Source organism: Anarhichas minor, unplaced genomic scaffold (genome assembly GCF_050575085.1).
Source record: "Anarhichas minor isolate MPS153535 unplaced genomic scaffold, ASM5057508v1 ptg000005l, whole genome shotgun sequence".
In the NCBI taxonomy this organism is placed as follows: domain Eukaryota; kingdom Metazoa; phylum Chordata; class Actinopteri; order Perciformes; family Anarhichadidae; genus Anarhichas; species Anarhichas minor.
Window position 1 is genome coordinate 4,110,377 of NW_027466451.1, and position 15,007 is coordinate 4,125,383.

Consider the following 15,007-nt stretch of genomic DNA (forward strand, 5'->3'; position numbering starts at 1 on the left):
AGCCACCGAGTGCAAAACCGCGGTAACGCCATTCTCCTCGCTCAGAGGCCATCCATACCATAATGACACACGGACGGTGGCTGGCAATAGCATGCTTTTGCACTCGGTGGCTCACTTTACCCCAGCTAACCAGCGTGTTGGAGAACTACGGTGGCCTTCGGGTAATGTAAACATGCAAAGGCTCTCTCCAGAGCCAGTGTTTGTCCGTTCTGGGCTACTGTAGAAATATGTAGATACAAAGGTGTCATTCTAAGGCAAAAACACAAAGATTGTTAGTATCAGGTGATTATACACTAACTAAGTCATAGTTATGAATATCATATTCCATTTCTGCTAATGGATCCTCCTTTACAGCTCTGTAGGATGGACCTGAACACATGGTGGAGAGGAGTAGAGTAGAGATCACACAGCTTGAGAGATTGAAAGGTGAACCGTGGGACAAAAGAACACAGATATGGTCCGTTTGTAAAGGTGCTTCATGTGAGAGAGTGTAAATGACTGGAAGAGTCTCGGTGCTGGTCTCACGGTGTGAAAGTGGAGCAGTGGTTACGTGTGTGTGTGTGTGTGTGTGCGTGTGTGTGTGTGCGTGTGTGTGCGTGTGTGCGTGTGTGTGTGTGTGTGTGTGTGTGTGTGTGTGTGTGTGTGTGTGTGTGTGTGTGTGTGTGTGTGTGTGTGTGTGCGGTAACCAAACAAGATGGCCTAAAGAGCGTTGCTGTGTCTGTACGTTTGTAACAGTAATGTGAAGCTGCTCCAGCTTCTGTTGAACCAGCGCTGAGATGACGCAGGCCCACGGCTCGTGTTTCAGCTGCTCCTTCATCTCTGTGTTCTCCAGGCTGCACCCTCCTCTTTACATTGTCACACCGACTCACTTCATCTCTTTCTCTCCTCTTCCTTTCACAACCGTCCGTCTCGGTCAGGTCGGACTACGATGACTGGAGACCTGCTCTGGCCAGCCTGCTGCAGCCCATCCCCTTCCCAAAAGAGTGAGTACACACGCATCACACAGACGCCATCGCATCTTATTCATCTCTCTAGTGATCTCTCATTCAAGCCACAGAAATGACCCACAAAAGCTTGAGATGTGTAATTGTATTTACTAAGTAAGTACTTCAAACTCTTCAGCATGTTTTTGAAAAACGGTATTAACGGTCAGCTGTGGGAGAAGTATCGAGAAACTACACTGAAGTAAAGTAATGATACCAGTTTGATGATAGAACATGTTAAAACCTTATTTCATTGAAAGTGCAAAAGTCTTTCTGAAAAATTTACCTCAAGTAATTATGGAGCAGAATGTCTTTAGGAGTTATATTATTATATGTTATGTTATATTATCATATGTTATATTATTATATGTTATATTATTATATGTTATATTATATGTTATATTATCAAATGTTATATTATTATATGTTATATTATCAAATGTTATATTATTATATGTTATATTATCAAATGTTATATTATTATATGTTATATTATTATATGTTATATTATGTTATATTATCAAATGTTATATTATCGTATGTTATATTATCGTATGCTATATTATCGTATGCTATATTATCGTATGCTATATTATCGTATGTTATATTATCGTATGTTATATTATCGTATGCTATAGTATCGTATGCTATATTATCGTATGCTATATTATCGTATGCTATATTATCGTATGCTATATTATCGTATGTTATATTATCGTATGTTATATTATCGTATGTTATATTATCGTATGTTATATTATCGTATGTTATATTATCAAATGTTATATTATCAAATGTTATATTATCATATGTTATTATCAAATGTTATATTATTATATGTTATATTATTATATGTTATGTTGTCATATGTTATATTATCAAATGTTATATTATCGTATGTTATATTATCGTGTGCTATATTATCGTGTTATATTATCGTATGCTATATTATCGTATGTTATATTATTATATGTTATATTATTATATGTTATGTTGTCATATGTTATATTATCAAATGTTATATTATCGTATGTTATATTATCGTGTGCTATATTATCGTGTTATATTATCGTATGTTATATTATTATATGTTATGTTATCGTATGTTATATTATCGTATGTTATATTATCGTATGTTATATTATCGTATGCTATAGTATCGTATGCTATAGTATCGTATGTTATATTATCGTATGTTATATTATCGTATGCTATATTATCGTATGCTATATTATCGTATGCTATATTATCGTATGTTATATTATCGTATGTTATATTATTATATGTTATGTTGTCGTATGTTATAGTATCGTATGCTATAGTATCGTATGCTACAGTATCGTATGTTATATTATCGTATGTTATATTATCATATGTTATATTATCGTATGCTATAGTATCGTATGTTATATTATCGTATGTTATATTATCGTATGCTATATTATCGTATGCTATATTATCGTATGCTATAGTATCGTATGCTATAGTATCGTATGCTATATTATCGTATGCTATATTATCGTATGTTATATTATCGTATGCTATATTATCGTATGCTATAGTATCGTATGCTATAGTATCGTATGCTATAGTATCGTATGCTATATTATCGTATGCTATATTATCGTATGTTATATTATCGTATGCTATATTATCGTATGTTATATTATCGTATGCTATATTATCGTATGTTATATTATCGTATGTTATATTATCGTATGCTATATTATCGTATGCTATATTATCGTATGCTATAGTATCGTATGCTATATTATCGTATGCTATATTATCGTATGCTATATTATCGTATGTTATATTATCGTATGCTATATTATCGTATGTTATATTATCGTATGCTATATTATCGTATGCTATAGTATCGTATGCTATAGTATCGTATGCTATAGTATCGTATGCTATATTATCGTATGCTATATTATCGTATGTTATATTATCGTATGCTATATTATCGTATGTTATATTATCGTATGTTATATTATTATATGTTATAATATCATATGTTATATTATCATTATCTCCTCCAGTAGTGATCAGAAGTGTGTGATTGTCTTTCTACATATTTAGTGTTGTAGCAGCTTGAGGTGGAGCTCATTGTACCTTCCTACCTCATGTCCTGCTGGATCATTTAATCTTTAACAATTTCAGAAACTCATCATATGTCTTGTTTGTAAGTACAAGTAAGTAAGTAATTAAGTATTTGAGAGGATAATAGTCTCCTCAAAACACCGATGCCTTCATGTTAATGCATATATACTACTGCATAGTATTAATCATCAAGTAAGAACAGGTACCTCAAAATTGTACTTCAGTACAGTAAGTACCACCAACGTGGAAAAGTGAAATAGTGCTCCAATTATTTTTTTAGGGATATGCGAGGCGCTATTATTAATGTTTGTTTACACGTCTAATGCTATTTATATCCAACCTGGACTCAGATTAGACACTGTGTGTGCGTGTGCGTGTGTGTGTGTGTGTGTGCTGAGGGCTTCCACAACGTGTGCGCAGCCTGAGTTAGTGACAGCAGCACGTTAACAGCAGCTTCATCTCTCTGCTGTGTCTACAAAAGATGCTTTGAGGCCCAGTACTGAACCCCAGTACACCATCACTGTAGGTACACATGTACATGGAAGAGAAGAGAAGAAGACTGACATTTCACCAGCTTTCTTTTAGAAAAAGTCCTAATAGTTGCAGTACTTGCAGTAGTATACTATGTTTTAGTGTCTCCTGAAAGCCTAAACGCTGTTTTGGAGAAATGCAGATTCGAGGCCTTTTGAGAGCCGTCCAAAAACACCACAACCATAATCATATACTGTTTATGGCTGTTTGTATCGGCCTCCTTGCTCATTTGCTTCCCCTCCCTTACATCACTGTCTCCGGGGGTGTGTGCATGTTGATAGGAGGGTTCTGCTGGGGCCTGGCTTCTGACGTGGGTGAGGTACCTGAACACACCTCTGGGGGTCAGGAACTGGAGGGGCCGTATCTCTCTCTCTCCTCAGAGAGCCCACCATAATTGGCTGTAAGCAGCTCCGGGTTCTTGTTGGTAATTGGCCGGCTGATCCAGAGCTTCATTAGCTGGCTAATGGCTGGCGGACGACTTGTTGTTCCTCCAACGCTGGGACGCACCTGTTGCTCACCTGCGCCGCTGTTGCCGGGTCGATGGCTTCGGGCGTCATTAAGAAAGGCAACAATACTCCCCAGCAGCCTGTAGCTAAGGATATAATGAGTCACATCAGTGCACGAGGCGCGCGCACGCACGCACGCACGCACGCACGCACACACACACACACACACACACTAACATTCTCACGTGAGCTCCTGCACACACATGCAGGAACACACGTCTGTTATTAGGTAACTAGTTTTCTCCTCATGTCCTCATGCTCGGACCACTTCTTACAGCTCTAAAGGACCAGTTCTTTTGGGGACATATGCTTACTTGTGTATAATGATGAGCGTCACTGCTGATATATTAGTACAACCAGAGAAAGACCTGGAGCATGAGGGATTGTATCCATAGCATCCATTTCTCTGACCTGGTATCACCACAGCAGCATCTTACAACTGCTAATGAAATAATTATAATGATCGTTACAATGTCATCCAATGTAACAAACAATTCCTACAAGTTCACAAGCTGGTGCCTTGTGTGCTGAGAAAGAGCTCTACCCTCCCTCTGATCCCGCTGGCTATCAATATGAAGTCACATGTTGTCATCAGCTTGACGTCCTGTAAGAAGGAGCACAAACTGACCTCTTGGTGTACACTGTGAGCCGTACTGCTAGAAAAGCATTGAATGAACATTAGTTGTATCTCCCTGCTGGGCTCAGAGTGTTGGGCTCTAACCTCTCACATCTCCTCCTCTCTTCAGGGCCCTTGCACATGCCAAATTCACAAAGTAAGTACCTCCGACACCAAACGCCGTCCTTCAGATTCAGTATGATTCCAGTTTGAAAACCACCTGACGTTTGTGTCTTAATGCTTCTGTCCAAACAGGGAACTGAAATATGTCATTCAGAGGTTTGCGGAGGACCCGAGGCAGGAGGTGAGTGTGTGTTTCTGCAGCTTCACCACCGGTTCAGCCTCATAGCACATCTTTGTAGAGATTCACCAACAGACAAATGTGTTTTTTTCCAGGTGCATTCCTGCCTACTCAGCGTGCGTTCAGGTAAAGACGGCTGGTTCCAGCTCTACAGTCCGGGAGGCGTGGCCTGTGATGACGATGGAGAGCTGTTTGCCAGCATGGTGAGTGTACGGAGACACACAGAGAGTTCAATTCAGCTGCTGGTGCGTGGCCCATAATAACTGGCTCTCCTCTTCCTCTCCTCCAGGTCCATATCCTGATGGGCTCCTGCTACAAGACCAAGAAGTTCCTGCTCTCGCTGGCTGAAAACAAGCTGGGTCCCTGCATGCTGCTGGCCCTGCGTGGGAACCAGACCATGGTGGAGGTACAGAGCATTCACCACCTACTCAGACCCCAGGCTCATGCTAAAATCATCTTTCATCATTCATCTTTCTATGAATTCTTTTATCAATGAACATTCTCTTTTATTCTTCGTACCTCCTCGTGGTCTGTTGGTGCATTAACATGTGGTACTTTAGTTTCAATCATCTTTTTATATCAACTTTTATTCTTGTTTGACCGGCTCTCAGGCCTCAACAGACAGAGACATGCGTGCGTGTGTGCGTGTGTGCGCGTGTGTGCGTGTGTGTGTGCGTGTGTGTGTGTGCGTGCGTGTGTGTGTGTGTGTGCGTGTGTGTGTGTGTGTGTGTGCGTGCGTGCGTGTGTGCGTGTGTGTGTGTGTGCGTGTGTGCGTGTGTGTGCGTGTGTGAGCGTGTGTGTGTGTGTGTGTGTGTGTGTGCGTGTGTGTGCGCGTGTGTGCGTGTGTGTGTGTGTGTGCGTGTGTGTGTGCGTGTGTGTGCGTGCGTGCGTGTGTGTGTGTGCGTGCGTGCGTGTGTGCGTGTGCGTAAGGTGAACAAAGTGAACTTAAAGCAGACACTAACCAGAGCTCCGTAGGGAGGAGGAGAGCAGAGCTGCAGCAGTGAGGCAGACAGACTGGAACACTGGAGAACACGGTTATTGGCAGAGACGGGGTCGTTATAGAAGACATCTGTTCTTTATGTTTATGCATATAGTACATTACTGAAGCGCTAGTAGAAGTGGGTGTGGTTTTCATGATAGATTCGTCTGCTGACTCTCTCCTCAATATTAAATGACGTAGAAATAGTGAACAATATCCATCACAGATGACAGAGCTTCACTTGATGTCAGAAACCAACCGTCCCATCGTAGGGGCTGGACAGCAGAATACAGATTGTAATCGATCGATCAACGGATCCATTTTTCTGTTGGTTGACAAATCGCTGAATTGGATAATTGTTGCTGCTCTAGTTTCAGTTCTGTTCTAGTAACTCAGCTGGGAGACAGATTTAACAGAAAGTGGTGATGCTAGATCCTCCCAGTCTGCACCACAGCTTCCTGTTAGAACGTTGAACCCTGATGACATCACTGACCTCCACTGGTGTTCTCCGGCTCTGCCCCGTAGTGCTCCTCATAGTGAGTGTGTATTTGCAGATCTTGTGTCTGATGCTGGAGTACAACATCATCGAGAACAAAGACACCCAGCTGCAGATCATCTCCACCCTGGAGAGCACCCAGGTGGGCCTCCGCATGTACGAGCAGCTCTGTGACCGACAGAGAGAGCTCAAAGAACTGGTGAGTCCTGCCCCAACACGCACACGCATCACATCACATCACAGTCATTCAGCAGACGCTTTCATCCAAAGCGACTTACAATTCAGATTCTATCACATTCATTCACCGTAGGCACAGGAAGGGAGCACTTTTTGGGGGTCAAGGACACATCGACATGCGACTGGCGGAGCCTGAGCCGGGGATCAAACCGCCGATCCACTGATTGAAGGACGGCCCTGCTCTCCACTTAGCCACAGTCTCTCACACACACTCAGTACGTTATGAGGTACAGCGAGGCCTGAGGAGAACACGGTGCTGTGATCTCTGGCACCCCTGCAGTTGTGGTAGATCTGAACTGAGAACGTCTTGTTCCAGTTGGTCCCACATCTCTGCTGCGTTCAGCCTGTTGGAGTGAAGGGCTCTGCAGGAGAAAGAGAATCACCGGTTTCTCATTATGGACAAATATTCCCGTCTGACCTACTTAACAATCCACAATTCCAAAACAGCAGCTGTTAGAAGGCCCCAGCATGAGAGCAGAGAGCGATGCGTCGTGTATCCATACGTGTGTGTATGAGCAGCTCCACCTTCTCTGGTACCAGAACCTGAGCAGAGAGCTGCTTTCATTCCTCCACATGTTCCCCCACTCAACCCCGACACATGTGACGTCATGTTCTCTATGCACATGAAACACTACTGACTCCAGATACTACTGAGGCCATGTTGCACTTTCAAGCTGTAGTGTATTTAATGTGTTAATAGACTTGATTGAACATACAGTCGTAGTCGTATAGCAGCACTCTGTTTACTGTCGGCACTTATTTCTTCTTCAGACATTTTTCACTTTAAAGATTAGGACTCAAGACATACGAGTTGAATCTCCAAGATATAAAGCTGGTGACATGAATATATATGAAATGAATATCTATTGTCTGCGTTGGTCTACTTTTGGAAGATGGAGATCCCGTTATCATGACTAAAGGTATAAGGCTAGATCTACCGTACCCCAGTAACTCTAGTGCTGATGTTCTAAAGCAGGGGTGGGCAAACTTTTTGGCTCGGGGGCCACATTGAGTTTTAAAATTTGACAGACGGGCCAGTAGCAGATGAATGGAGTGTTTGTGTGAACTAATATAAATTACAAGTACAATTTAATTTCAGCGGGAACAGTGTTGTTGGTCACCCTTTTTAACCAGTGCGTCAACGTTTGGTGTCAGTTTGGTTGTGGCAATTCTCAGAACAGATCTGAGGTGTTCATCAGTTAGCTGGGATCTTACACGGTACGCATTAATGCATATTTTATCATGCACTTAATTATTAAGCAGTCATTTTCGACACAGTGTTTTTAGTGTAAAGGTTAATGACTGTGGTCTTTTTAGCAGTTTGAGTCTTTGACCGGATCATACACATGTTTGACTGTCACATCTAACATTATCAGAGTTCTGCTCTGTGATGTCTTTCCTTGTCTCTCCCCCCTGTGTCACGGTGTGGGTGCATCTCACTGCAGTCAGGAAACGTATCAGAATACCTTTATTTTATTGGCTAAACTGCATCACGTGACGTGATTCACAACGCATTGGTCTGTGTTTTTCCTGCACCGCTGAACAAGTGCCGTAAATGCTGGAAAGGAGCGTGAATAACTCCGCTGCATAAAGCAAAGCACTGAAAACGGGTCCGCGACGAACCACCAGTTGAGAATCACTGGTCTACAGGATCGTGACGAGCGGTGAACAGCTGTTTGTGTGTCTGATTGGTGTCTTCCGTCTCTTCCTGTTTCCTTCACCTACATTCCCCTGGGTCCTAAGCCCCTCCAAGTACAGCTTATTATCACCCTCTTTGCACCAATGTACATTTATAACAAATACCACACATATTACACGGTAATCAGCGTTGCATATGTGTCAAACTCTATCGGTGCATCTCCGGTTCTTTAATGTAACGTAAGTGGAGTGACGAGCCTCTCCCAGCAGACTGTTGTGCTAGCAAGCACGCAGCATGCAGTTCGGCGGTGAAATTTTATAAATGTACAATTATTAGTGTTACAAATTGTTTATGTGTCACAGACTGTTGTGTGCTGTTGTGTTTTTCTCTGTTAAAGAGCGTTAGTTGTGGGTTATTAATTGTTGTTATAAAGTTATGACCATGACTCGGGTTCCCTCTCAATACATATAAGAGAACTAGCGCTGACCGCTGTGCAATAGCGGCAAAGAATACATTTAGCTGCCTGTTGAAAGCAGACAGCAGTTGTTTCGGGTATGCACCGGTATAATGGTGTGTGACGAATTCATATCATACGGGAAATTAAAACCGGTATACCACCCAGCCCTAGTCTTAATTATAATATGGACAATTTTGTACCAATATTTGACGGGCCGGATTAAAACGCCCAACGGGCCGTATCCGGCCCGCGGGCCGTAGTTTGCCCATGCCTGCTCTAAAGGGTCACATCATGCTCTTCTTCAGGTTCACGCCTGTATTTTGGGTTCTAACTGGAAGATGTTTGCCAGTCGGCTCTGATTGGTCGCCGTCTTCACAGCGGATGGGCTTAGATATCATGTTCCTAGAACCATGTTGAGACTTTCAGACATGGTCTCCAGCGATGGCTCGATAGACTGTGATGATTCCCTGATACCAGAGACACAGCAGTGACTCTGCTCCGACATATAGAACGTATAAACAGACGCTACATTGTGCACAGAATCATGGAATGTGCCTTTAAAAGAGAAATAGCTATAAAACCATGCTTCTGTATCTATCATAATCATACCATTGTATGTCGATTCTAACACTTTTTATAACTTTAAATAACATTAATTACAGTTATTAATCATTCACAGACGCCATCTTTTTGTTTTCTGTCTGTCTGCTCCTCAGCAAAGGAAAGGAGGCCCGACCCGGCTCACTCTGCCCTCAAAGTCCACGGTGAGACCACGCCGATGCTTCACTGCCTCACACACACAATCATTTGATCCCATCAGAAGATACTCGCGTTGGCTATTTCAATATGGAATGTTTATTTTCCTCAACATTTAGGATGCGGACCTGGCCCGCCTGTTGAGTTCGGGTTCTTTTGGGAACTTGGAGAACCTGAGCCTGGCCTTCACCAACGTCACCAGTGCCTGTGCCGAGCAGCTCATCAAGCTGCCCTCACTCAAACAGCTCAACCTCTGGTCCACACAGGTACATACGTACACACACACACACACACACACACACACACACGAGTAACCAGCACTGATCCGATAGCTGTCTCATGTCCTCTCTCTCTCTGTGCTTTCCCTCCTTTAGTTCGGGGATGCAGGGTTAAGGTTGTTATCTGAGCATCTGGCCTGTCTCCAGGTGTTGAACCTGTGTGAGACTCCCGTCACCGACGCTGGTCTGCTGGCTCTCAGTTGTAAGGAAACACACACACAATGAATCACATCACTGTCTGTAGGTGTTATTACACTTATTATTATAATATTAATATCGATGAAGGGGACATATTATGAACACCTTTTCAGTGCACACACATTTGTGTATCTGGAGTTTCTACCTGTGAAATACGACCTCCGGGTTGTTCTTGTCTAGATCAGAACGCATGGATTCAACAAGCCAATCAGATTTGGCTCACCTTCCTGTGTCATGCACGGCTCATTAGAACAGACCACCAGCTGGAGACAGGAGATGACCCGCTGAGTCAGTTTCCTGTATCTGAGTCACGTTGGTTTAGCCCCGCCCCTTTAGGAGACAAGCGGCAGGTGGAGTTTAATAACTCCAATGGGAGAAGTGAACACAAATGATGTCCGATTCTTTCACTATATAGTCACCAAAGTAAACATCGAATCACAATCCTGAACATTCTGACACTCAAATCAGGAGGAAATGATCTTTGTCCGAGACGTCGCTCCGTCTCAGCAACATTCTCCCAAGATCGGGCGACTAGCGCTGTCGAGCTGCGTAGCTAACGGATTGTAATGCAGAATATGTCAGCTGAGTATATATCCAGTGTGAGGAACATGAAATACGTTAACCCAATCTGCTGTTTGCCTCTTTCAGCCATGAAGAGTCTGTGCAGTCTGAACATGAACAGCACCAAGCTCACCGCCGACACATACGAGGACCTCAAGGTAGAAGCACACACACTCAAACCAACACGTCTACCATCGAACCCTTCGCCTAAACTGTGCCTTGAAAACACAATGCAACATGCATTTATATCTGCCAAATATGCATTCATATTTATATTGTCCGATGAATTTACATGACTCGTGAAGTCAACAGGGGCTCAATATTCAGTATGAAGTTTCCGATCATAAAATAATGATCAATGAATATATAGTAAAAGCTGCATTAATCAATACTTTTATATTCACAAAGGATTCAATGAATGTGTGAAAACTGTCACATGGACATTCGAGAGAATGCAGCTTTCAGACACGGAGGCGACTCCTCTGGTTGTATAGAAGTCTATGAGAAAATGACTCTACTTCTCTCTTGATTTATTACCTCAGTAAACATTGTAAACATGAGTTTATGGTCTCAATCTCTAGTTTCAAGTCTTCTTCAATACAGCATGATGTTCATTTAGTACATGATGGTCCATTTAGAGTCAAACAGACCATAAAGCAGGGGATGCTTTAGGGCGGGGCTACACGGTGATTGACAGGTCTCTACATAGACATTGTGAGGTCTGGGAGTTGTCCGTGCTAAGCTAGGCTTAACAAACGTACCTGTCTGTACGAGTGCAAAGAGACAACATTCATATAAATAGTTTGATCTGAGGAAGAAGGATATTTGGTGAGTTTCTCTCCGTCTGTCTCTCTCTGCAGGCCAAACTGCCCAACCTGAAAGACGTTGACGTTCGGTACACGGAGGCCTGGTGATCAACCACACGGCCCTCATACATAGCCAGACACACACACACACACACACACACACATGCACACACTGCACACAGGCTCAGACACATCATGATGTCAACTCCATCGTTAGACCGGGAACTCTGACACGTCAGAGGAGGAGCCTTCATCACCTTCAGCCGCCATCACCAGGAAGGAACTGTCTAGTCAGCGTCCCTTTTTTTCCAAAATGAGAAACTTTCATGGACCTCGCCGCTCCCCTTACCTCCGTCACCAATGCTCCAAGGACCTTGTGATCAGAGGACATGCAAGGAGCCGAGATGTTGGACAGAAGGGACACCTTTCTCTCTCTGTCTTTATCTTCTGGCCGTGTCTCACATACAGCTTTCATATCCAGTCCAAGCTCTCCCTCCTCTGTGAGTGTGTTGTGAGGAAAACATGAGCCTTCCTCTCTTTTCTCTCTCTCTCTCTCTCTCTCTCCATGAAGGCTGGACACAGCAGCTCACATTCCAGTTCTTCTCCAATCCGATCCGCTATGTAGCTCTCCAGAACCGGCCGTGGTGAACTGTCCCTCTCGCGCTCTTTGGCTTCGGTTTTCAGGTTCAGATTCTGGTCTCGTTCATTTGGTAAATGAGGTGCTACCTCCGAGAGAAGAAGAGTCGCGAGACTGTGCCTCTTCCTCTTAACGCGACGCGTTCACACACATAAAAAAAGGTTTTTATCAACTTGAATGAACATATTTTTCCAGACATCTGTGCTTTCATATACTGTGTGTTTCTATATAAAACATATATATATGTGTATATATATATATGTATATATATACATATATATACATATGAGGAAAACCCCCAGTGATGACATTTGGGGACCTCTGAAGGAAAGTTGAACGGCGATGGTGACGTTCCTTGTTGCTCTCACTTGTTGTCACCGTGCTGATGATCTCTCATTGCTCTTGAATAGGACAGCTGTGTAGCAGCAGCTGGGGGGTCTGGGACCGCCTCGTGTTCATAAGTTGTGTCCTTAAAGCCTCCTCTACTCCGTCTCTCCTGGATTATTACGTCCTGACAGTAATGAAGAACACCGGCTCTGTGTTGTTTTTGCATTGTACAACAAAGGAAGCCAACCAAGAGGATCTCTCGTGGATCTGTGAAGCAGACCCATCACCAGCTGACTGTTGTATATCTTCATATCCTCTGCTTATGTTATTTTTTTTGGGGGGAGGGGGGGCTTTTTTGAGACGGTTAGGAAAAAGGAGAAAGGACACTTGCCACACATGGGCATGGAGTTTAGTTTAGTTTTAGTTTTGTGCACTTGTAGCTTGAAGACATCGTGAGTGTGGTTTCAGTGCTGCCAGGTGGAGACTCTGACCCCCCCCCCCCCCCCCCCCCCCCCCCCCCCCCCCGCCGAGGTTGGGGTGGAGAGTCGCAGTGCCTCTGGTGGAGCTGTGGATGAGTTGCATATTGTGATCTTTCTGTCTGTCACAACACCTGTTTTGAATTGTTTTGCTGTATTTATATTACGCCATAAAACACTTTGAGGCTGTCGGGAGGATTCACTCCCATCAAAGGATGGAACTAAATTATTGTACATATGTTTTCGCATTGGGCTATAAGGGACAACAGATTGGGGGGGAAAGGCACCTTTCGGCCACATTTGCCCGTCTACATTCCCTCCAAATGTTTCATACGTTGTGTTAACTGTCCCGACACAATGTCAGAACCTCTTGTTCCTCTCGGTCCGGTCTGGGTTGCTCTCTCTTGGGCACCCTAGAAGACATGAGACAAGTCCGATCTCCACCCTTTCTCCCAGTCAGCCGCGCTCTGACTCGGGATGTTTGTTGAACGGAGGCAGAAGCTGCAGCAGAGGACAGGACGCCGTCCGCCACGAGAGGCTTTGTTTCCTATTTATTGGGGGCCATGACCGTTGGGTTTGTGTACGGCCGTCTTTGGGTCTGGCTCTAGGACCTCTGTCATATCCTGTATGATGTATATACGGGTGTATATAGTCGTCTTCTCCCTTCCTCTCTTTAAATCCCCCCCTTTACCCTCCTCATCCTCTTTCTGTATCTCACAGCCTCCCATCGTCGGCAGGCTGGTGTCGCCTTCATCTTATGCGTGTGTGGTTATGTTTTTCACACACAGTGCACTGTAGTCTAACAAATGTTTTTCATCATTTCTTTTATCTTTTCCAACATCTTTGATTTGATCGCTTTAATCAGACGTTTGTTTCCTGTGTTGTTGTCGTTTCTTTTGCATGTACATGTCGCTGCGTCATCTGGTGTTTTTATTTTGTAATTTTGTTTTTATAAAAAGTTTTGAAAATTTGAGAAAAGGGTCTGATCACTATCTCTCTGAGGTTAAGGACTGAAACGGAGAGATCCCACCTAACTGCTTTCTGATTGGTTGTTGCCACGAGTCTGGGCGGATCCTATTGGTCGAGGCAGTCGGGATTTGAGTGATGTTGCTTTTCTAAAAAGCCAGTACTGGTACTGATGGACTGAAGCTGCTCACAGCTGAGCTTTAATCATTCAAGTTGATCTGTTTTGTCCTGATCCTGCCAGATAATCATATCAGAGGTGGACCACGCTGACTGAACGTTACCATTTTAAATCCAGCCTCAGTGTCACTTCACTGTCCTCTTGTTTCATTCCTCATGTCCCAGTGTTTTACAGGAACTTGACATTTTGGAAAATAGGCTTTTTTGATGAACCGCAGATGAGAGGATTGATGCATGAAAGCGACCTGTTCCTTTAAAGAAGTGGGCGGTGTCTCTCTGAACTCCTCCCACTGTTTGTTTTAGGGTGCGTCTGTATCCTGTGGAGCTCCTCCCTCTTGTCCATCGCCTCTCTGTTTGTAGTTCACAACAGGGTCACATGTGGCACCGCCTGACCAATCTGACCGACTGAATAAAAAAGAAAAAACTTGATTTCCCACAATTCCTTGTAAGAAAATGTTTTGGCAGCTGGAGAAAAAGGGCGTGGCCCATAATGTCTCGCTCTCTTTGTCTTTCTCCCGTTGATCTGCTTCTCCTGCTGGGTTGTTATTATTATTATTATTATTATTGCTGCTGCTGCTCTGTGGCTGTTGTAATAAAAATACAAAAGATCATCAACAGGAAAAATAACTATGATGTGAAATAACTTCAATCAAAATAAATTGTCTGAATATGTTTCAGCTGCGTGTGGCACGTCTTCTGTTTATCTTTCTACAAGACCAACTTGTAAATTGTATCAAGTAATTATCGTTTAGTCGTGACTGCAGCAGTGATGGACCAACAGGTCTGGAAGTGTTCAGTGTTCATTCTCTAATATAATATAAACTAAATGTGAAAAGAATTTAAAATTTGGAAAATAAATCCTTACGTAATGTCGTGCAATGCAAAGATATATCAACAATACGTCAGAAATAATGATCCCAACTATTTCATACTATTTTGAGATTCTGTGTACGTAAACATTTATACTTTTAGGT

At 43.1% G+C, this 15,007-nt stretch overlaps 1 protein-coding gene across 2 annotated transcripts in view; it reads left to right on the top strand.

Annotated features, from left to right (window-relative positions):
- The window catches only part of cmip (c-Maf inducing protein), a 55,944-nt gene extending 41,234 nt beyond the window's left edge, over nucleotides 1-14,710 (top strand). For both annotated transcript variants that reach the window (XM_076076425.1, XM_076076417.1), the window contains 11 exons: nucleotides 918-983; nucleotides 4,873-4,899; nucleotides 4,998-5,046; nucleotides 5,139-5,246; nucleotides 5,333-5,449; nucleotides 6,577-6,717; nucleotides 9,568-9,615; nucleotides 9,727-9,873; nucleotides 9,982-10,087; nucleotides 10,732-10,802; nucleotides 11,505-14,710. In XM_076076425.1, coding sequence (XP_075932540.1) covers nucleotides 918-983; nucleotides 4,873-4,899; nucleotides 4,998-5,046; nucleotides 5,139-5,246; nucleotides 5,333-5,449; nucleotides 6,577-6,717; nucleotides 9,568-9,615; nucleotides 9,727-9,873; nucleotides 9,982-10,087; nucleotides 10,732-10,802; nucleotides 11,505-11,558 — 934 coding nt within the window. In that variant the 3' untranslated portion in view covers nucleotides 11,559-14,710. The remainder of the gene's footprint in view (nucleotides 1-917; nucleotides 984-4,872; nucleotides 4,900-4,997; nucleotides 5,047-5,138; nucleotides 5,247-5,332; nucleotides 5,450-6,576; nucleotides 6,718-9,567; nucleotides 9,616-9,726; nucleotides 9,874-9,981; nucleotides 10,088-10,731; nucleotides 10,803-11,504) is intronic.
- Nucleotides 14,711-15,007: the final 297 nt, after the last annotated feature.